Source organism: Indicator indicator, chromosome 15, assembly GCF_027791375.1.
Source record: "Indicator indicator isolate 239-I01 chromosome 15, UM_Iind_1.1, whole genome shotgun sequence".
Classification (NCBI taxonomy): Eukaryota; Metazoa; Chordata; class Aves; order Piciformes; family Indicatoridae; genus Indicator; species Indicator indicator.
In genome coordinates, this window is record NC_072024.1 from 4,175,756 (window position 1) to 4,199,064 (window position 23,309).

The window sequence follows — 23,309 nt, forward strand, 5'->3', positions numbered from 1 at the left end:
ACTGTGCCCGTTTTCAGCCCTGTTACAAAAGGCTGTTTTACAGTCCTCCGAAGCAGCCCCTAATCTGAAGCAAGCTGGAAGGTGTCATGTCACCACAGACTTGTGGTCTAGCGGTCAATCAATTACATGTCTTTCACAGCATTTTGGGCAGCTCTCCAATACTAACAGCTTTAGTCTGCCCAGCTCCAAGAGAAGTACAATCAGCAAACTTGCATCTTTGTGCACTGGAGGGTTTCTTAAAAGCCCTGTGGTAATCGCCCAGTGCAGGGGATGCTTTACCAATTTGGTGCTGTGGCACACTTCCAGGTTTTAACTCTGGGGTTATTTTCTAGACACTGGCATAGACTATACAGTGCATGGTGCAGACTGTCACACTCAGCTGGGCACAAGGATTAGGTCCCTGTATACATGGATTCCATGTATGATAACATGGAAGAACTGATTTCCATTCCAGAAGCAACTGCATCTCCAAAGCATGCCACACATTTGCTATCATTACTTAATTACAATCATTATTCATATTTCATGTGTTTTGTTAAAACCTTTAAGTGTTCAGTCTGTGTTAAAATACAGGCACTGACACTGACAAAATGGGTTCTTAGGTTTGAGGGATGACTGCAAAACTCACTGTAGGATGTTCTGGCTTCTCATCAGGTGAAGGAAAAGGATCTGATTTCCCTGCTTGTTGCTACAGATGTAGAACCAATCTAGAATAAATCAGAAGACATCCTCTAGTCAAAACAGAAGAAATATCCACATACAGTTCCTGTTTAAATGCTTAGTTAAAGGGGAAATATGATGTGGAGGGACATTAGGCTATTCATGAAATACTCAAATTTTGGGTCATTCTTGGCTGGACCAAGCTTTTCAAGGCATCATGGAGACCCAGGTCTGGATTTGTCTTAGCATAGAGTTCTTTTGTGATACTGGATGAATCACACAGTTTTCCTTGTGCTTCTTCCATTTCTGAAGTGAGTTTTATAACACTGCCATAACTATATTGAAGAAATATAAAATATATTTTATGCACACATTATTCAGTAAATATCTCACAGTTTTGCAGTCCCTTATACAGGTGAATGTGCCTTAAGTGACTTCAGTTGTGTTTTCCATGTGTATTCTTTGCCACTGAAGGAGCATACTAGTCCTGCTGTCTATTGCCTGGCTGTCTGCTCTGTGCTTACACCGAAGGACAGATCTGAAAGTTTATTCAGAGAGCAACTATTTATTCCTTGGTGGGAAGAGGTAAGGCTTGTTGTGAACAAGCTTGAGGAGGGAGTGGTAGTGAAGGTGGTGTGTGTTACTCAAAATTAGTATTTCCTTTGATCAGACATGTCAATCCTGAAACATCAAAGTCTAGGTAATCAAGACACCTCATGGTATTCAAACAATGCTTAATCCTTGATGAAACATACCACTGTTCACACCTATTGATAAGCTGATCTGGTCATTCCTTATGTACACAGCCATCAAAGTCCTTTGGAAAGAATTGAGAGGGAAAAACAGAAGCAGTTCATGGTGCTGGCTGCAGCCTGTGGTGGAAACTCTTCTGTCCCAATGGCCAAAGGCAAGGATGGACTTGAAGTAAATGTATCAGACATACAGGAACCAGTTTATGATCTGATATTTAAACCCTCTAGTTTAAAACCTCTGTGGAGGTGGCAACAGGAGTTTCCATTCTGTGATAAAGCCCTTTAAAACAAGATGATATTTTCTCTCAGACTGTCCCCAGGATCCCCAGCCAGGATCTGCTGGACTGATCCTGGCAGCCCTTTTGCCATTAAACAAGGAACAGAAGTGCCTCCTGTAAGGCAGACAGACCTTCTTGGTCACAGCACTACCAAAGAAGTTAGAGTCCTCCAATGTCTAAAGGGAAAGCAGTCTATTAGCTCCACATTACTCAGCTGGGAAATACAGTAATTTCAAGAATTATGTTTAAGACTTCTGTTCAGTTATGGGAATCCAACATGCCAGTAAGCATCAGGTCTGCTCTGAAGCAGATGACAGGGCAGGGCTGGATGCTGGCCACTGCATTTCCACAGTTACCTCACTGTTTAATGATTGTTTTGCTGGAACATGAGATATGTTAGAGGCAAAGAGAAAGGCAGAGCCCTGGAAAAATCATTGGCTTCCTTATGAAGTGAAGAAGGTTGTCAAAGACATTGCTAAGACTTGAGATGTGAATCTGCAAAAGTAACCAAGTGTTCCAGCAATGTGCTGCTGCCTCTGGTGCTGGGGCAGTTGGGGTATGTGGGTTGTGCTCTGCAAGACAGCTGCTGCTGTGGAGAAGATGGAGAGATGGAGACAGTGCACAAATCCAGCAGAACTGTCTGGAGAGTTGCTTTAAAATCCCTACAGACTTTTCTTCAGGAGTACCTACAAAAAAACTGCATTAGCTGGACTTTTTTTGCCTTAAGTGTTTGATTCATTTGAGCCCACCTGCTTTAATACTTTCTCTGCTGGGTGTAAAATCATCAAATCATAGCCACCAATGAGACTTTAATGAAAACGTTCAACTTTAATTACCAATTGTGTCTTGAGAGCAATGTTGTAATTGTTTCTTGATTGTTCTAATTGATCTGCCTTCTTAGAAAGCATAATAGGGGAGGTAAACAGTGCCACTAGCACGTCCTTGTCTTTTAAGTCCTGAACCATCAGTCCCTGAAAGTGGTCTCACAGGACTGGAAGTTTATTTCTTGAAATCTTGTCTGAGGTCTGGTTGTAAAGACTGGCAGGGAAACAGCCTTTACTTAATTTTTTCAGACCTCTGGGTACCACTGATGCCAAGCGTAGGCAAATTCAAAGAAAATCACTGAGCTTTTATTCCTATTTCCATGTATCAGGTCCAAGTCTACTTACTGTTTGATCTGCAGGAAAGATAATGATCAGAAACTGATGTGAAAACTGTAAAGCAAATTTTCAGGTGGAGTATGTTGGTGCAGCTCCCCCACAGTGGAGCTGTGAGCATGCGGTTAGTGGAGCTCTGCCAGTTTACACTGGCAGGGAATTTGGCTTTGTTATCATCCCCAAATCTGCAGGAGTAATTCAGTAATCCAGGATTACTTTGACATTTTTTTATTAGTTTAATAGACATTAATATTTGATCAACAACTTCAAATTGACATGTTTGAAGGAAAATGCACAAGCTAAAGCCATCTGCACCGAATTACATTGTAACTGTTGTAATTTCTGTCATTAATTGGTTATGAAAACCAGACCTGTAAGATAACTTCCTCAAACTTTTTTGTGTTCATAACTTTCCTACCCTTTGTGGAAAAAAATAAGAAAAAGAAAATATCTTGGAGGTAGCAAGGTTCATATGTATCTGTAAACATATACTCATCCTATTCTGATTACTGAAACAGAAAAATTGTTATTGATAGGTTTTTGTGTGTTTGCAGTTGTCTAGTTTTGTAGTGTTGTGCTGTAAATAACAACCACTTGACTGAGAGTGATGTTAGTACTTTGTGAGGATTTACTTGTCCTTAACAGTCTTAATGAAAGTTAATAGACCTAAGTAATCACCACTGTGATAAAGGACATTTTGTGTGAGTTTGTGGCTATGGTTAGGAGCAAGCTGAGGTAAGAGGACAGGATAACAGCTCATATTTATAGAATCATAGAATCAAGAAGGCTGGAAGAGACCTCAAAGATCATTGAGTCCAACCTGTCACCCTACACCTCATGACTATCTAAACCATGGCACCAAGTGCCACGTCCAATCCCCTCTTGAACACCTCCGGGGATGGTGACTCCACCACCTCCCTGGGCAGCACATTCCAATGGCCAACCACTCTCTCTGTGAAGAACTTTCTCCTCACCTCCAGCCTAAACCTCCCCTGGCTCAGCTTGAGACTGTGTCCTCTTGTTCTGGTGCTGCTTGCCTGGGAGAAGAGACCAAACCCCTCCTGGCTACAACCTCCCTTCAGTCCCTATCCAGTCAATCTTTGTTGTATATTTTCTGTTTAATCAGAGAACCATTCTGTAGATTTTCCTGTTTTAGGGAATTAATTGTAATGATTTTCAATAGTGGAATATTGCTGTTAAAATTCCAAGGAATAAAATAATTCATGGCAGGGGCTGTGAATAGCAATTGGCATCCTAGGACTGTGGAAAATTTGTAGCAGTTTTGTTTAATGCTGTTTTCTAAAACTCATCAGAGAATCTCTGTTGTGGAACACTAAATGTTTGATGCTGTTCAAAACAATGTCATGTAGTTAGCAGTAGAGAGAAGCAAGATGAAAATGCGGTGCTGAGATTCAGTCACCCCCAAGCACTGGAAAAGCCAAGAATTTGACTACTGGAAACACGGACTGTCTTGCATAACACATCACACATGACTAGGTCAAGTAGTTGCAGGATCCAGTATTACATATAAGTATCTTCTGTTGCTGTTAAGTGTCTCGCTGTAGATCTCAATAAAAAATGGACATAAATCTTACAGGGTGGGTCTCTCAGAGAAGCACTGGAGGACAGTGGGGTGGCTGGAGTGCTGAGGCTGCAAGCTGCTGACTTGCCTCCTGCAAAGTTGTTCTGAATGTTTTTCTCTAAACTACATGGTGGGGGACAATAACATATCAACAAACCTGTATAGAAGTATTAGCTATCCTGCTTGCCAATGCATACAAAGGCTTTGAATGTGCTCATCTGCTCTTTGTAGGGTGAAGAAACTAAAGCCCTGACTCTCGTCCTTCATCGTGACTCTGGCTCTCTTGGATTTAATATCATTGGTGGCCGACCATGCATGGTATGTTAATTGTTAAAATATGTTTGCCCTTTCCAGTTGGGAAAAGCATGTAGGTCAACACTTAGAGGAAAAAATGCTGCTGACAAGCGTTTGGTTCTCTTGGGATTCTTTCAGAGCAGATCCTGCATTCAGTTTTCTATCAGATGTCTATTCAATACACCATCTTTTCTCTCACCACATATTCTTGCACATTTTCACAGCTAGCAGCACTGAGGGTGCAGTGTCACTCCCAAAATGGTGCTGTTTCTTTCTCAGGCCATACTGCTTTGAAGACATTGTAGGAATTCAGGGCCCACAGCTTTAGCCCTTTACAGTTCATTAAGGAAACATCATTTACTCTCCTTTCCACCAGAGATTGTGCAGCTCTGAATGTAGGTGAGGGGACGTAACTTAAACAACCTAATTTTGAATTCTGTGATTTCAGCAGATGTTTCCTGCACCATACACTCACTAAAGTACTTTTTTCTGCATGCTTGTTGGTTGAGGCTGCTGCATATGATTTTAATTAGATCAAGGAGTGGATTATACCTTGTCCTAGTAATTTAGAAAGTATTCTTGGCCACTCAGAAATCTGACATTAATCATGATTTATTCCTACTAAATTCACTTTAAAGTTATTCTTTCTTTATAGTTAGAGGTTTTCAATTATCTGAGACATTGTTCTGTGCTGGTAGAAGCTGGTGACACAATACACAGAAGTATGAAAATACCTTGTTAGGTGGAAATTATTTTTCATGGTTTCATTTTTAGGCCTCCAGAGGAAGAGCTGTGCAACTAAAAATAAAAATGCACTGTTGTCTTATGTTTGATGTGCAAGCAGGCTGCTGGCTCACTAGGTTTTACATTAAGAATAATTGTAATGACAATTACTACTGAGCTGGCCTAAATCGGAGGAAAATTATTATCATGCAGCTATTGTACCTAATGGAATTCCAGTCCTGGTTGTTTAATCTTTCCAAATGGGAGTATCAGGTGTGCTCATCAGCACCAACTAATTCCATATTAAGACATAGATAAGAATATATCTCTCCAATTATACCTGCTGTTGTGACATGGACAAGTTTTAGCTGAGGACAAATTAGTTCAAGGTACAATAGTATCTTTTTCTTTTCATCCTTAAAGGACAACCAAGATGGTTCATCTAGTGAAGGAATTTTTGTATCAAAAATAGTGGACACGGGCCCGGCTGCTAAGGAAGGAGGGCTACAAATTCATGACAGGATTATTGAGGTATGTAAGACACTATCCAGTCTCTTTTAATGGTGCAAGTCCCACCTCAGGACTTCAAATGGCATGATGTTTAGTGTGGGTTTAGGAGAAATGTGCCATGGTAAACACTGTCTGGAAGACATGGCTGTTAAAATATGCTTGACTTGATGCAGTGCTGACCTTCACAGCTTTAGGTAGAGTTCTTACCTAAATATAGAAACCAGATTATGGATGGTATGTGCATGTCCTGACTTCCTGAGGAGCTAGCATCTATTTGGGATGCCAGAGATATTTCTTTTTAAAGCTATTGGAAACTTTAAAGTTACTTAGTTAAAACCATATGTGAAATACCTGCGGTTTAAACCATGATTTTTTTTTTCCTTGATATTAGAGACCAAATTTTGAGCAGTTAGGAAAAGTTCTGCCGTATGATTTCTGTATGGCTTATTATAAACCTGTCTAAGGGGTTCCCTTCATGTTGTTTGTAAGTTCTTACATTACTCAGACAGCAGGCTGAAGTTCTTCCCATTTTGCCATAGTCTTGACCTCAATAAAAACTTCCTGTCAAAGAGATGGTTGCTGGAAATGTTTCTTCCAATTTGCAGTGAACAAATTTGTTTTGGTGGTCCAGGGGGAGAGGGGGCAGTGTGGGGAAAAGGTTTGTTTTGATGGAACAAAATGCAGCTGATGGTGAGTCAGTTCCCATTGTTTAGCATTTTACAGTTAAGAAAAAGTATTCCTCACTGTCTTATTTTTGTAGGCTGGAGAAACTTTGAGAGTCTATTGTTCAAAAAGATAAGTGTGGTGTTTGTTGCCAAGGATATCATGGAGCAGCCAGTGTCTCTAAGTAATGGAATTCCATTGCTCTTATGTTTTGCAAATGAGCAATAAACAGCTGTTAAGGATTTTCTGTTGGCAGGGGACAATGTGTTTTTGCTATTTTCTGTACCGTTATGGTAAATTGTATTCACAATTTAGTAAGGATATAAAATATTAATTAAGTTGCTTCATATGGGAAAGAATGGAGCCACAGTAGCAGAACTATAAAAAGATAAGAAGCTGAGCTGTGAAGTGATCCAGAGTTGCTTAAAGGATGGATGTGATGTAACACAATTGTGAAAAGGTCTGGACAATTTTGAGAGAACTATGCAGTTGTGTTTGAACTGAGGGTTTTCCCATAAGCATCCACTTCCCCGAAGCAGATTTACAAAGCTGACATCCGTTCTGAAGTAGTGCACAGTCACATAAACCAAACAACTGCATGAAACCAAAACTTGGGAAAGTCAAATACCTCAAAGTTAGGAAATGCCCTAGTCTGGCTGTGCAGGCCCAGTCCAGGCTCCTGGAGTGCAAGCACCATAATTCAGCCTGCAATTGCAGTCATATGGTGTTTGTCTGGAAGTCACCCTTGCCATGGCCCGGGGGACAAGGGCAGCTAACCCCCATGGGCTCCGCAGCATCTGCTCTCTGTGCCAAGAGACCTCTCTCCTTACTGCTTGTTGTTTTCACATTTCTCACTCTCTCCTTCCTGCTCCATTTCTCCACAATCTGAGCATTTGGCAGGGTTAGCACAGCCAGGCTCAGCAACTAAATACCCTTGTGCTGATGCACGCTAAGAACCCGAGAACACCACAGAGGAAGACAGGCTGAGTGAGCTTTCCTGCTGTACTTCTTGGCTGTTCTTTCTCCCTGCGTGGAGTCATGCCTATGAGGGCAGTGTTTGTGTGGGGTCTTTTCCATAGTTCAAGTTACATTTTCACATAAGAGTATAACCCAGAAAAAAGACACCAGAGCAATTTGTTGTATTTGTAACACAGCAAGTGTGGCAGAAACCCATGTGTTGATATAGGTTGACATGTGTTGACAACTGTTGTGCTGACCACAAGCTCGTTTTCATATTCACTCTTCTCACCTCTCAATATATACAAAATCCTGATGAAAATTTAGCACATTTTTTTTCCCAGTGGTTGACTTTGGGTGCCACCACATCAGCATCTGAGTTTGTGTTAGGAGTGTCTTGTTGAAGCAAGTCTCAGAATGGCACCCAGCTAATGCAATTTGATGCTTGTTGTGGAGGAGTCTCCAAGTGGATCTTTTTAAGATAAAATTAATTGCCCCCAGGCCACTACAGGCATCCAGAACTAGATGCAAGTGCTCTAATGCAGACCCCTCAAAATGTGTAGTGTGGTCATCAGCTCCTGAAAGGACTCTTTGAGTCTGCATTCTGTGCAATCTATCTTTGGTGAGCTGTATCTCACACTAGTCTGGGTTAAGGAAAAAAGGGAATACCTCCTGCATCAAGGTACCTAAGTGAGCTTTATCAGACTAACATCCAATTACCTTAGATAATTTAAACATCATGTAAGTGATCTAGGTGAAAATGAGGTCATGTCCAGTGATAGCATCCTTCTAGAGGCTGTTTTTTTAATAAACTTCACACTGCCCAAGTTTGATTTTGGCAGCTTGGCTGAAAAATCATTTACAGCTTTAGCTGTAGCTGACAGGACACAGCTGGAGGACATAGATGGAACTTGGCACAGAGAGCAGAGGATCCTAGTGGGTCACATTTGCTTTGAAAAGCATAAAAGACGGTAACTTAACTGTCTAGAACTGAATTTAGCTTATCTTGAAGTTGACTTATTTGTTCAATATTCAGGTTTTGTGTATCAGCAGTGTGATTTTAAATAGATTCTTTCACAAAGAACTCTTGCTCCAGTACAAGCTGCTGAGCACATCATCTCCAAAATTAATTCCAGCATCCATCTCAGAGTTTACAACGAAGTAAAACATAAAATATTTGATTTCCTTTTTGGATAACATTCCTTTACTGTGAATCTGCTGGTGGGTTTGTTCTGGGGAACATTTATAAGAGTTTCATTTTTCAATTTTGGAACTGTCAAAACATTTCTAATTACCAGGCAGGGATTAGGCAGCATAAAATAGAGGCATGGACAGAGTACTGTTTAGAGCCGATAGCAAATGCAGGGTGATATTGATATCTGCTTGCAAATTCTCTCCCTTGACAAATGAACTCAGAGATAATCTTTCAATTATGTCAGAGAGAATTTTTAAGTGTATTTTCCTTACGTAATCCTTACTTTGGCTTTCCTGTTCTACAGCTTTTAGAAGGTTAAATGCAAAGACATTAATCAAGTTCAGGAATTGTTTTGAATCCCCTGTAAAAGCAGGTTTTTGGCCCTTTGTACATCACTGACATGAGTAATGCCTGAAGAACTGCAAAACGTTTCTATTGCTAAGTTACCTACATCAAGATGAATGTTGCATGGTCTGTGCTACTCAGTCTTCAAAGCAATATGTAACAAATAAAGAGAAATACCCTTTAATACCCTTTCCTCCCTGTATTTTGTTTTACAGAATCTGTTAAGTAATTAAATTTAGTGCTTACATAGGATTGTGAAGACTACGTTTTGGCTATCAACTGCCTAATAAATTCCCCTCTCTTTTTAATAATGTTACATGCACATGAGTAGCTTGAAGTAAACAGGGAAATAACTCCTGGAAGTTCATGTCAGATGAGGGTTGAAGGCATGGATCTTGGTCTGTAATTGCTCCAAGTAAACCAGTGGTTCTTCCCTAGATCTGTTTTCAGATCTGTCACAGTTACTTTAGAAGTGAGGAAGTAATGATACTGTGAGATTTTCTGATTTGACTTGCATGTTTTTTGTGCAGTTCTGTAGCCACACAGTCAAAGCAAGCAGCTGATTTAATGCAGCTCTACTGTTTACCAAGTTATTGTTAAGATGTTTCATAGCAAATTGCCATGTTAAAAACGTGCTGAAGCTATTGATTTCACTGCAAAGGAATTACAGTTCTCATCGATTTCGTTTTTGTCAGGGTAACAAAATGGTCCTAATTTCCTCTCCTAGCAGAAGTTGGTTCAAGTCCCAGCCATGAATGCCTCCTCTACGCAGCTGCTTGGCATTTCTTAAGACAAAATTGGATTTTCAGAGGTTTTATTTTTAAGCACATCAGCTCTGAAAGATTATACATCAAATATGGCATTCTCACTAACTAGAAAACTTGTTTGTTTAGCTTTGGAACTGCTTAGAAAGAAGGAGGCTTTTGAAATTCTGACTGCTTGCCACCTTAAAAAGTTTTAAGCACAATTAGGGTACTGTTTAGGTAGTATAAACTGTCACAGCTCCACTGAAACCTCCAGGATTTATGCCACCTGGGACTTGCCCACTGTTTTCATGCTGCTCACAGGAAGGATCATTAGTTTAGAGTTGAGAACACGTCTTAGTCATTTGATGGATTTTCCCCAAAGCACACTCATTTGCTACAAATTATAGGCTGCTTTTCTGTTAGATGATTTTTTTCACAGATTACACAGAAGAGCCATTAAACTTTTTAGTAAATCTTCTTCTACCCTGTATGTACAAAAGAAATTTGCAATTTCTTGTGGGTTCCCTGTTCACCCTCAGTAAGTGTGCTGCTTCGGCAGAACCCTTTCTGCTCACATCAGGTGGGGAGGAGGCTTTCAGCAGCATTGTTTCGATAGCTGTCTTAACAAGGTAGCCTCTGAAACGTCAAATCAGCACAGAGAAGGTCCATCAGCCCGACAGGGACTGCAAGAAGGGATGCTCTGGCAGGCACAAGGCATACCTGACCCTGACAGTGCCACATACATGCTAAGAAAGATCTGCTGCTGAGGTAAGGATGGCTTTAGAACCGAGTGAATGAATAAATGAAGAAACATTTCATGTGGGCTGCTGGTGCGTGATGGGGTCTGTTTTTTCCACAAGACTGAGTCTCCAGGCTGAAAGGGTTCAGTGTTTGCCAACCTGGCTTTCTTGTCAGTGCACAGCTGTCCCTCCCTTGAGCTCCCTGTTTCACTTATCACCGTTCACAGGCAGCTCACAGGAGACTTCCACAAATAACCAGTAAATAAAATGATTAACTGAACACAGCCTCCAATTTCTTGTTTGCTGGTGAGCACTTTTTAAAAATCATTCCAGCTTTAGCAGGATAAACCTAAGCCCATAGCTACTGGCAGGAAACTTGAGCAAGCACTAGCTGAACTCCATCAAGCATATAGGTTAAAGAGAATTTTGTCATTGTTGTGAATGGAAGAGTTCAGCTCAGCAAACAAGATTTACTGTGCAGCTACATACTTTTAGGAATTAATTTCCTAGGGTAAAACGTTTTCAGACAGTGACTTGAAATGGGCTGTTGAAGTTCCTGCCAGGACACGCAGGCACATTAGAGTATTTGTGGAGAGGGAACACAACGGGGCAGTGAGTGCAGCTATAGCAGAGTCAGCTTTTTCAGACTTTGTGCTCCTAGAGAGCTTTCCAAGTCCTTTGTCCATATCTGTTAATGGTATCTTACAAAGCAGCATCGTGCCTGTGCTAAAACATAGATCCTGCTGCTTGGTCCAAAGGGAATAATAACAAACTTAAGAGGAAAACATAAATGAAAACAGGCAGCCTTGGTTCTCACTGCATTTTTTTCCTCTCGTAATTTATTTGCCTGATTCCATACCAGTGCTACAGTCTGGGCTGTGGCAGGGAGGTGGGGAAGCAGGAGGATGAACCAGACACCAAGAGAACAAACCAAAGAGGTAAACCAGGATTTTTACACTAAATACTGTACTAATCACAGAATGTTAGGGGTTGGAAGGGACCTCTAGAGATCCAGTCAAACCCCCCTGCCAAAGCAGGACCACCTAGAGCAGATCACACAGGAACACATCCAGGTGGGTTTTGAAAGTCTCCAGAGAAGGAGACTGCACAACCTTTCTTGGGCAGCCTGTTGCAGTGCTCTGTCACCCTCACTGTAAAGAAGTGTCTGCTCAAGTCCAGGTGGAATCTCCTATGTTCTAGCTTGTACCTGTTGTCCCTTGTCCTCTCACTGGGCACCACTGAAAAAGAGCCTGGCACCTTCATCTTGACACCCACCCCTCAGATATTTATAGGGATGGGATAGGGTATTTATAGGGATAGGATCTTGATACGAGATCCCTATATTTATAGGGATAGGATCTTGATAAGATCCCATCTCAGCCTTCTCTTCTCCAGACTAAACAGCCCCAGGTCTCTCAGTCTTTATCTTCATCGGAGAGATGTTGAAGTCCCTAAATCATCCTTACACCTCTCCATTGGACTGTCTCCAGCAGATCCCTGTCTCTCTTGAACTGGGAAGGCCAAAACTGGACACAGTATTCCAGGATAGAGGGGGAGGAGAACCTCTCTACACCTGCTGGACACTTTTCTTGAGGTACCCCAGGATGCCATTGACCCTCTTAGCCACAAGGGCACATTGCTGTCCCATCAATAACTTGCTGTCCACTAGGACTTGAAGATCTTTAGCCACAAGCCCTTCATGTGTACAAAAGAGAAACATAAGTTGGATGAGATGAACATGTAAGTGTGGCAAACAGAGGAAGAATTGTTTCTGGTATTACCGACCTACAGACTCTGCTTCTTCCTTCACTAAGTGGACTGCAGAGTGCAGGTTATAAGCACATTTTTTGCTACAGCTTCTGAAAAGGTCCTGTGTGATTTCACCTCAAATTTCCACACCATCTGATTATTTTTTCTTTTTATTAGAAGTCCACAGCCTGTTGACCCTAAGCATGATGTGGGTATTTTGAATCTGTAGAAGCTTAGAATGTTGCTCTCAAGGGCATGCTGAGTGAAAAGAGGTAATTAAATTAACAGAAAAAAAGCTCTCTACACTCAGGAATAGATCCCTGATGTGTGACACTTCTTAAATTAATGGGATTATGGTGTCCAAGTCCCTTCTCCTGCACGCAGCCTCTACCCTGCACTTCCTTCTGCTCTTGTTTCCCTGCTAACACACTCTGCCTGAAAATGACCTGGTGTCAGTCTTCAGCTAATGTGAAACCTGTCCTGTAAAACCAGGAGAGGTGCTGCAGTTATCTTGTGAAGAAGCTGCCATCTCACCAGTGCAAATCGTTAGCTCAATGCAGAGGTAAAGTCCTGCTGGGCTGTCCTGGGGACACTCACCTCCCCTCATGCAGCTCTGTTCTGCTCACACCAATTTTCAGGGCAGAAAGTTTAATTGTAGGATTTTGTCCTTGTTCTTCATCTACTTTTAGACAAACTACAATGTAATTGGATACAGGTTTAAAACTAGAGCCTGGTGTTGGAATTGGTCTCTTCCAGTGATGAATCTTCCCTGCACAGCAGAAGACCACACTTGCACCTACCTGCCAGCAGTTCCTGGAGCTGCTTGGCATTCTACAGTATTTGTTTCATCTGCAACTTTGCTGCTATATTTTGGCACTTCCTTACTTCATCAGCATTTTCTCCTGACATCCCCCTCTCCTGACATCCCCCTTCTTTCTCCTCTGGGAATAATGTCTATTCCTTCCACATGCTACTCTCTACAGGCAGCTGTACCCTATGGAAATACTTTGACATCCCTAACACAGGGAAAGGGCTGTGCAGGGTGAAAGCCCAGGCTGCTCTGCAGTTGGGGTGAGCTGGGATGGAGCATCCACAGTCCTTGCAGAGAAGTTAAATTATGTTGTTGATGTTTGTGTTGGAATTGCACAGTTAAACAGGAAGTTGCTCTTGAGACAAAGAAGTGACCATGAGGAATGAACTTTCCAGGTCAAATTCTCTTGTATGAAAGTTTTCATGACTGTAGGGATGGAACAAGTGGGGGGAAAGTTCTCTTGCTAGGACAGCATTTTACAAGGCTTTACAAATCAGCAAAAGTCACGGATGGTATAGCATATGTCCTGCCCCAAAAGGCTTTTTGTCTTTGGTGTGGTGGTTAGCTTGTTTGGTAGCACAAGGAAGAGGACTTGGAAAGCAAGTGGAACCACTTTGATAATTTCCAGGGCTGTCAAATGTCACATTAAGCACAGGTCTCAGTCAGTGGACTCGTGTGATCACATAACTCATGAAATCTCTCATCTATTCTCCCTCAGCTGTGTTTATCATTTTCTGGTAAACCAATCCATGCTGATTATCATGAACAATCCGCTCAGGGTTGATGCCTTTTGCCAGGCTGCTCAGTGCCAAGGCAAACAGAGGCCGTTCTCTCCTTCAGATGGCGTGATGGGAAGGTTGTCCTGTGCCCAAGGACAAGCCTGGTGTGTCACCTCAGGGGCTACAGGAGTGGTTATGATGCTGCAGGATTAGCCCATGGCAGTGACACTTGTGATGAAGAGAAAGTAAGCCACCTGGGAAATCTAGATTTGGAGTTATTAACTCTCTCAAAGGAGTGAAAAATAGCCCCTTCAGATTCTCTGTAGCTAATCAGAGAGAAACATGTCAGACTCCACTAAACAAGTACTTTACAAGGATGCATTTAGAGCACATAACAATGGGACAATTTGATCTTCTTTTCACATGTGGTACGATTCCTTGCATTTTAAATCATCTCCTGTTCAGTTTTCCACATTTGAAGCCAAACCATTATGATTAACTGTTAGATTTTATTTTTAGATTCGGGAATGGGATGAGTCTTTAGAGAGAAAACAGAATGTCCTATCAACTATTTTCACACATTTTGGTTGTTTCATAATTGGGCAATCAGGCACAATCATCCTTAATTTAGTACATACACAGTGCATTACCATGTCAATTGTACTAAAAGATTATGCATAAAGTGAGTGCAAATTAAGGGACAAAAGGAGCCAGCTCAGACCACTGCTATTCAAGTTAAATCTGCATGACTTGTGGAAGGAAAAATTGAATTTGTTCAGCAAATGTGAAAAGTACTGAATGTGTGACAGCGATCAAATCTTCCTGGGGATCCTGAATCCTGATCTTGCTGCTCAAACCTGATTTATTCTGGTGGTAGTTCTGGTTCTTCAGAACCAGAGTGTGCCATAAGAACCTCAATTCTGCTTCCTTCATAGCAGTATGTGTCCTTTCCCCCACTACAAAATACAGAAACTGAAAGGAAATCCTGGAGTGTGTTCTAGGAAGAAACAACCCCATGTACAGTACAGGCTGGGGGCTGATCTGTTGGAAGCAGCTCTGGGGAAAAGGTCCTGGAAGTCCTGGTGAACAGAAGGATACCCATGAGCCAGCTATGTGCTCTTGTGGCCAAGAAGGCCAATGGCATCCTGGGGTGTATTATAAAGGCTGTGATTAGTAGGTGGAGAGAGGTTCTCCTGGCCCCTCTACTCTGCCCTGGTGAGGCCACATCTGGAATATTGTGTCCAGTTTTGGGCCCCTCAGTTCAAGAAGGACCTCAGGGAACTGCTTGAAAGAGTCCAGTGCAGAGCCACAAAGATGCTGAAAGGAGTGGAACATCTCCCTTGCGAGGAAAGGCTGAGGGAGCTGGGGCTTTTGAGCTTGGAGAAGAGGACCTTGAGGGGTGACCTCATTCATGTTTATAAAGATGTGAAGGCTGAGTGATCTTCAAGGTCCTTTCCAACCTAAACCATTTCATGAATCTATGAATGCAATTTTACTATTTTATGTTCCACTACAAAGTACAACTACAGGACTCAAAGTTTTTTAGACTCGTAAATACAAATGGTATTGGGCTGACAGTAATATTAGTTGAGGATTTTTTTGCTTCAGCATTGGGGCTTTTAAATGAGAACAGCATTTAAGTTGTTGCTTTTAAGATTTCAAGTCTTAAAAGCAACTTGAAACACTCTTAAGACTTCATTATGCATTTCAGCATCCAAAGTAAATTTGCAGTGTTAGCTTTCATGTAATGGGGTAACGTTTTTAGAGAAGCTTGTGTCTGTAAAGGGAATTAAAACCTCTGAAAGGGTTTAAAGACTGGATAGGGGAATGATGGATCAGAAAAAGGAAAGTTGAGAATTTATTAGGAGTTGAAGAAGTGATACAAACAGGCTGTGTGAGCAGATCACTAGATGGTGCAGATACATCTCATCCCTGTGCTCCTGACAGGAGACATCCCTTTGGATGCCCTAGGTGATTAGTGTGCTCCATAATTCCCAAATCACACAAATGGTGCAGGCATCTTGTCTGCAACTTGACATTATTTAAGTGTACCTCAGTTGTGAACCAGGTAGAAACAGTCAGAATATCTGAAACTACTTCTGTTGGTGCGAGCCTCTTACTCATAATCTGCTGAAGCTTGGAGTTAAACCATTTTAAAAAAAAAATCATTTTCTTTAGTATCTGTTGTAGGACTTGACCTGTGGTTCTCAGGTATAGCTTACCCTACAGCAGGCTCTCCCTATGTGTGCTTTTGCACTGACACAGTTATCATCCATAGGAACCCCAGTACAGTATCCACAGTCCAATTACATGCCCCATTTAACAGCAGTACAGAATTAATCCTGTTCAAACCAAGATTAGATGACATAACTTTGAGGCACAACAAGTGTACAACACTGAAAGCCAGTAGCTTTGGTGATGAAGCTTGGCTCAAGATCCAGTTTCATTTATGCCCAGATTTTCAAAGACATGAGCCACAAGTGCTCCATCCTGTCAAACAGCACAAGGATATGAGCAATTCTGAAATCCCATCTGAGTAAAATCATTAAATGTTTCCCAGGATCACCAAATGGCCAAGGTTGGAGATGACCTCTAGATATCATTTAGTTCAGCTTCCTTGCCCACAGCAGGGTCAACTAAAGCCTGTAGCCCAGGGCCACATTTCTTCCTTGAGTGAATAAAAGCACATAGACATTGTGCATGTGAATAGTCCTTTTGGGCCATGGGGTTCAGCAGGAATTTGAACTGAAAACTAATAAATATGATATGTTTGATTGATTGGATGAATAGGAGAAAGAAACCAGCAACAGGAAGGGAGGGTGAAAATGTTTCCTGAATCATTTGAAGGGGGGGGGAAGCCAAACAAGAAAACAAAACAAAATGAAACAAGCAACCAACACCAAAACAAACCAAAAAACAAACACTCCAAAAACCCAGAAAAGAGAACTCTTCAGTGATGTTTTTCCTTCTCTCTCAGTTCCTCAGGCTTCCTGGCTCAGGAAAATTTAGTTTATTTCTTAAAAGGCCTTGCTTATGAAGCAGACCTTTCTCTGGCTCTGGCCAGCTCTAATAAAAATTAGCAGTAACCTTAGCAGCTGCCATACCACATGACTCCTTGGAATTGCATAACTTTTTTCCTCCTAAAGAAACACACAAAGAGATCATCTGATCTCCACCCTTGCAACATTCTCTGAAGGGTATTTTTCTAACTTGATTTCCAATTTAAAAAAAAAATCTATTTCTTCTTTCTTTTAACATTTCTTTATTTTTTGACACCAAGTTTGACTGAATAGTAATGGCCTCTAGGTAGAGCTTTCATCAGTTAAGTGAGTAGGGTGGTTACTTTTATTTTTGCTCCTTCAGACTATTACTATTTATCAATAAGAAGTCATGTCATGAATAAAAGAATATTTAAGAGAAACAAAAACATTGTAGGGGGTTTAGGGCTTATGTTTTTAAGAGTATGCTTTTGGATGAAGATACATTGTGGTTTGACAAAGAAGGTCATGGTGAGGAAGAAGAGAATCCTGTGGTCATACCACATTTAACTGAACCCAGACTGCTGGCTCAGATCAGGTCCCATTTAATTCCCTAGAAATCCCAAAGTATCTAACCTGATCTGGAAACACAGCAGTTGGAAGTTTAAATTATCCTCCCTGTGTGGCATGTGAAGATGTCCCATTGTTTTCTGCCTAATTGTTTTTCCCCCTCTAGCAAGAAAGGAGATTCTTTTTTTTTTTCTCCCATAACACTGCTGATGCAGAGTGAGTACTACTTTGTGTTAAAGACAAAGGTGGGCTTGATCTGTAAGCAGATGGCATGTTGCTCTACGTGAAGATGCAGTTCAACCTGTTGAATTAAATATGGCCAAAGGCATGGCTTTAAACCAGAAGCAGCAGCAACCCTGCACAAAACAGACTGCTGACCAGCGTGGCTGCTGGGGTAGGCACAACCCTGCAGTTCAGTCACATTTTTATCATTTACTACCTTTTATCTCAGTCCTCAAAACTTTTAAGCACGTATTTTTCAAAAAAGAAATGTCTGATTGACTTCTGTAGCTGTGGAAATCTGTACAGTGTGTGGAAGTTTACAATCATTTGCTTGAAACCTAAGCCCAAATATCCCCCTTTCTGTACAGTGCTTGTTTCTGATTCAGGCTTCTTGCAAAAGAAAAATAAACTTTGTTGAAGGAGGAGACCCCACTGACTGCATATTTATTTATCTCTCCTTTGTAGTTCATTCAGAACCAAGGCCTTCAACATCCAGATATTACAAGTCTTAAATCTCACGTCTGTAGTTAGGAAGAACTCTTACATAATTCAATTTTTAAAAAATAAACTGTACTAAACTCTTTAAAGCTTAGTTCATCCCAAATCCAAGCAAGCAAAAGCCAGATTATGGCAGCATCATGGAACATGAAACCTTACTACAATAACAAGCATGTTGGCACACAAGCAAGCTCTGGGAACTGCCCTTCTCAGGGGCACTGTCACTGGTTTGTACCAAGTTATGAGATTCCCTCGAGCTGAGGCAGTTGGGTTAACCACAGACTTGCAATAAAATTTGTATTTGTGTAATATTCACTTTTGCATTTCCCCATTCTCTCTGCTAGCAGTACTTTCCTTCTCCTGCTGGTTTGTCAAGGGTCCCTAGCTCTGATTTCAGAGTAAAAGTTCTGGCACCTTTTGTGCTGTAGACAGCAGAAAAGCTGGCCCCTCGCAGCCTGCCTTCAGCAGCGGTAAGCGTCAAACAGTTTGGAACATAAAGCAATGAGCTGTCTTCAGATGCAGTTACAGTTCATAAGTGTCCTGCTAGCAACTCTTGTTTTAATTTAAAAGTTCACACAGCCAGCTCTCCGATTCCTTCCTGTACTGGAAGCAGCCACTACTTTTTTTTTTTAATATAACCTTTCATTGTTTTCCCTTCATTTTGGCCTCCCTTTTTCCTCTTAACAGCTTTGTAGGCAAAGTTCTTCTGCAGCAGGGGAATTGCTCACTGTTTCTGTTACAAACCTTGCTCTAACAACTAGAAACTTTCCTTCACTTGTAGCCAGTTTTGCCTCCTGCTGCTAATTAAAACGTTGTCTTTCTCTCCTCTTAAGTTTACTGTGGATGTCTCTTGCAGGAGCCATTTGCAGAATTGCAGAGGAGCTGATTTGAGAAGCAAGTAATAAACACAGGAACAAACAAGGGTGTCAAAGAGAAGGACAGATCAGCCTCTTGCCAGGACTAGCAAATCTCTGAGCTTTACAGGCTGTTAAAGACATTTTCACTGGACACTTGAGTTCGTTTTCCCAGCTTGCCTTCCCCAGCCCCTCTGCTGCGGTTCTTTGTTAGACACCCAAACTCATTAGATTAATGAGAAACATTTTAGTAATGGATCTCAGGCAGAAATAGGGAGGAGTTAGATGGTTGAGGAGATGATGTGAAGTTTCTTGCCGAGTAGAACGAATTTCATGCATAAACTAAGGGAAAAGTAGTGAGCTGCCAGTCCCCCAGATCTGACTGATTTGCTGTGAGTCTCTTGCTTAGACTCTGTGCTTGCTTTTGAATACTGTGTTATGACTTGAATAGATTTATAGAACAAAGGAACTAACCCCCCACCCCCTCCCACTCAGATCTAAGATGATACACTTGTCCCTAACTCCATTCATTTCATCCTGAATAATAATTTACCCTAAAAATAATTTGCTTTCCATTGGTTTATTCCATAGCCTGAAGTTCTGTTCAGCATGCACAGGGGTTGCAGAGTCTTAATTGTTAGTGTCTGATTATAACTATTTCATTCCCATCCTTTAGAAAACCTTTGAAAGAAAAAGAAACTAAGCCCAAAAGCTTTTAACTACATAGAAAGTGTTTTCCTGCAGTTTCAGGAAGAATGCAATCATCATGGCTGTTTAATTAAAGCAAGTTGTCAACGAAGCGATAAACCATGGTAGAATTTACTTGTCCTTGCAGAAGAATGCAAATTAAGGTTATAAATGGAGGTCTTGGGAAAGGTCTTGACTGCTTTTTGCCACCAGACTAATAATCACACTAAGTCATTCATATTCCCAAGCAATCAGATGATGTACAGGAGGGAAAAAAGGACTATGGAAATAAGTATAGAAGTCAAACATGCTGAGAGAATAAGTGTCTTTGTGTCCACCCTTGGTGTGTTAATCAATGAGTTGTTAACTGCAAACCACAACATTTCAAACCAGGCAAATCCCTTCTCAAAGGAAATTGAGTAAGCAAGTAGCCAAGGATGGTAGGACAGTACTTTAAAAGCTGCTAAAACCAGAAAGACAAATCCTGGACTGAAGTAATGAACATAATGTCCAATTAATTTGATATCTGCTGGGGCAGAAACCTTGTCTAGCTGAAGTCAGCAGTGAAGATTTCACTAAGTGAACTTATGAGAAGTGATGGCCACATTTGCAAAATCCTTTCTAGACTAATGATAAAAAAGTAAATTTAGAACTATTTGTTGTAATTATTTTTCTTAGTTACCTGCAGGCTTACAGTGGGATATGTAGGTGAGCATGAATCCTTAGGAATAAAGTTGCCCTGATTAATAATAAAAGTTGTTCCTTACAGAGGAAAAAAACCTCAACACTTAAAACGTGTATGGTAATGCTCAAATAACTATAGAATTTGCTTTACTAAAGGCAAAGGGACTCCTCAACTGTTACAACTTTTAGTCTTGGGATAAGAAAAACAAGAGCACTGCTCATGAGTGTCAGGGTCTGTAAGCATGTGAAGATAATCCACAAATGGCATATCCACTGAGCTGTGAAAGACACAAGCTCCTTTTATATTTCCCTCAAATGCATGAAACCTTGACTAGTCATTGAAGAATCCAAATTGTGCTATCTTGACACTAGAGAAGAATTTTATTTAAAAAAAAAATATAGAAATGACAGATTTAGTTCAGTCTCCCACTTCCTAGCAACCCTTCATTGCAAACCCTGTTTGACTTTTGCTTTCTTCAGTTTGTAATGTCCAGAATATTGGCTGCCTTTCTTCATACATTGATAGAATAGTCTGGCTTGGAAGGGACCTGATTACAGATTTTTTGACAGGAGATAGAGAACCCCCCAGATATTATTATGTTGTTGTTACAGATCACTATATTATTTTCCCTAACTAAATGCAACATTAGCTTTCTGTTTGAAAATGGGAAATTGTTGATTTTAATTTTTTTCTTTTCAGACTATTCCCATTATTTTTGTTACAGGGCACACATCTTTTATTCCTTTAATTTCAGTTCCTGTTATTAAGTGCAGGGCAGATCCGGGCTTGGAACCTGGATTAACAGCTTTGCAACTGCCCATGGCAGGGGGGTTGAAACTGGATGATCTTTGAGGTCCCTTCCAACCCTGACAATTCTGTGATTAAAACTGAAATACTCAAGAGTTATACAACTCCTTATGATTTAGGGAGACATTATGCTTTGCATTATTGTCAAGCATCCAAGTTACTTTAAATTACTTTCCTTCTCTGAATATAGATTGTGTGTCATGATCTAACTAAATTTATTCTGTAAAAGTATATAGTTCATCTCCACAGTTAAAATCTTCTTTTGGTTGGATGTACAAATTCAACAAACTCCAGATCAAAGTAAGTTCTAAAGCTACAGTTTATTATCATTGTTGTTCTTCTCTCCCAGCCATTACTTTGTCTATCATTTAAATAGCCTTTGGATTAAAGTATACTGTTGTATCAAAACACATCACATTTTAGGCATTAAGAGCACTAAGCATATCTCTGAATCACAAAAGGGCCTGATTTTTGGTTTGCTTTATCCTTTACTGTGTCAGACAGAGGATTTCCTAGTGTTGTTTGTGAAAAGAAAGCCAGGGCTGGAGTCAGAAAGAAAAGCATAAAACTGCCTGCTTGATGGTTTAGTGTTACAGACCACCTACCCTGAGGAGGCTGAGGGTTTGAGTCACATTAAAATTCTGAAGGGAAATGCTGTAGACCAGCAACAAATAGGTAAAACAGTAGAAAATGAGAGAAACAATAAAATATGATTGCATTTTGTTCACAGTTTGGGACTTCGAATAGCTTTACTTTTAAGAAAGCATAAGGCAAAAGGAGCCACTTAGGGGAAAGACATTGGACAGACTTTTAAAGACTTCCTAGACAGACTCAATGTAATTGTATACACTTAAACACCTTGTTGTAAGAGCTGTGTATAGTCAGATGTTGTTTTACATAAGTCCTTTATTGCACAGTTAAAGGAGGATGGTAAATAAACATGCAAGGAAGGGAAAGAAAATAAAACTTGTATATCTCCAGAAGAGGCTTTTTTAGAATGGAAAGCACAAGGCAAGATGTTTTTAGTTCTTCTGGGAGCTCAACAAGCAATTTATTAGAAAGGATTTGTTTTGGATAAAGTCTGGAATTTAGGAACAAACAATAGAAGTATGCAGAGCAGTGAAAGATACAATTAAAGACAAAAATACTTTTAGTTCTCCCTGTAAAACTTGAAAACAGCTTCAATTTAAGTTTAGAAGTTGTGTGTGCACTACAATTTTTATAGGAGGTTCTGTAAGAGTGTGAAATGAGTTAACAGAAATTGAAGAAATTATGCAAAGGGGTAAGAATTGGGATATTTCAGCAGAAGACATCAATGCTGATGTATAAGGATGCTAAATACAACTGAAGTACTGCAAATAAATCAGTGGTCAAGTATCTGGTAGAGATGATTTTTGTTGTAGGCAACAGACCAACTAGTGAAAGGCAGCTGATGTGCTGTGGAGAGGAATGGAGTTGAATTTAAATTCACTTTCAGCTGAAATATTTACCTAACTTTATTTACAGTCACCCTTAAATAAATCAGTTTGCTTTGGGGCATTGTGCAGCTTGCTGTAAACATCTGCTTAATTCCTCTATACCATCATCCTTTGAGTTAACTTTGTTTTGTTTGGGGACTTTGAACAGTATCAGAGGAATTGTCTCCAAACTGCAGAATCTGATTGCAAAACTACAGATAATTCTGGACTACTGAAATGAAAGTAGAGCATTACCAAAATTAGTTTAAGGCATTTACTTTAGTGTAAGTAAAAAGCTAAGTCAGAAAGAAATTTAAAAGCTGTCAGCTGAAGTTTAAATTCACTGAGAATATTTTCCAGAGGCAACAGCTACACATCACTGCTGTCTGGCTGTTCAGCTTCCATGATAACATTGTGTAGGAATTTACATAGAAGGGGCTAAAACCTTTTATTCCCAAACACATTTATCTTAGTCTCAGTCACTTGGCAATCCAGCAGCACGAGTGCACAAGGCCAAGTAGATACATCCTCATTTGTGTAAAAGCCAGTTCCTATGTGCTGCAAGTCAGCAAGAACTGAGAGTCTTCTTGCTTTGGTTGCCCTGAGAGGGGATGTAATTTTTGGTTGAGATGTCTGCTTTTGGGATATGTCTGAAGTGATCTATTGTTTC

General features: G+C 40.6%; 1 protein-coding gene across 4 annotated transcripts in view; it reads left to right on the top strand.

Annotated features, from left to right (window-relative positions):
* PDZRN3 (PDZ domain containing ring finger 3) overlaps positions 1-23,309 on the top strand; it is a 147,682-nt gene that overhangs the window by 2,299 nt on the left and 122,074 nt on the right. For 3 of the 4 annotated variants that reach the window (XM_054387191.1, XM_054387193.1, XM_054387194.1), the window contains 2 exons: positions 4,661-4,747; positions 5,870-5,977. In XM_054387191.1, the coding sequence (XP_054243166.1) occupies positions 4,661-4,747; positions 5,870-5,977 (195 nt within the window). The remainder of the gene's footprint in view (positions 1-4,660; positions 4,748-5,869; positions 5,978-23,309) is intronic. The other variant, XM_054387192.1, reaches the window with a different exon arrangement.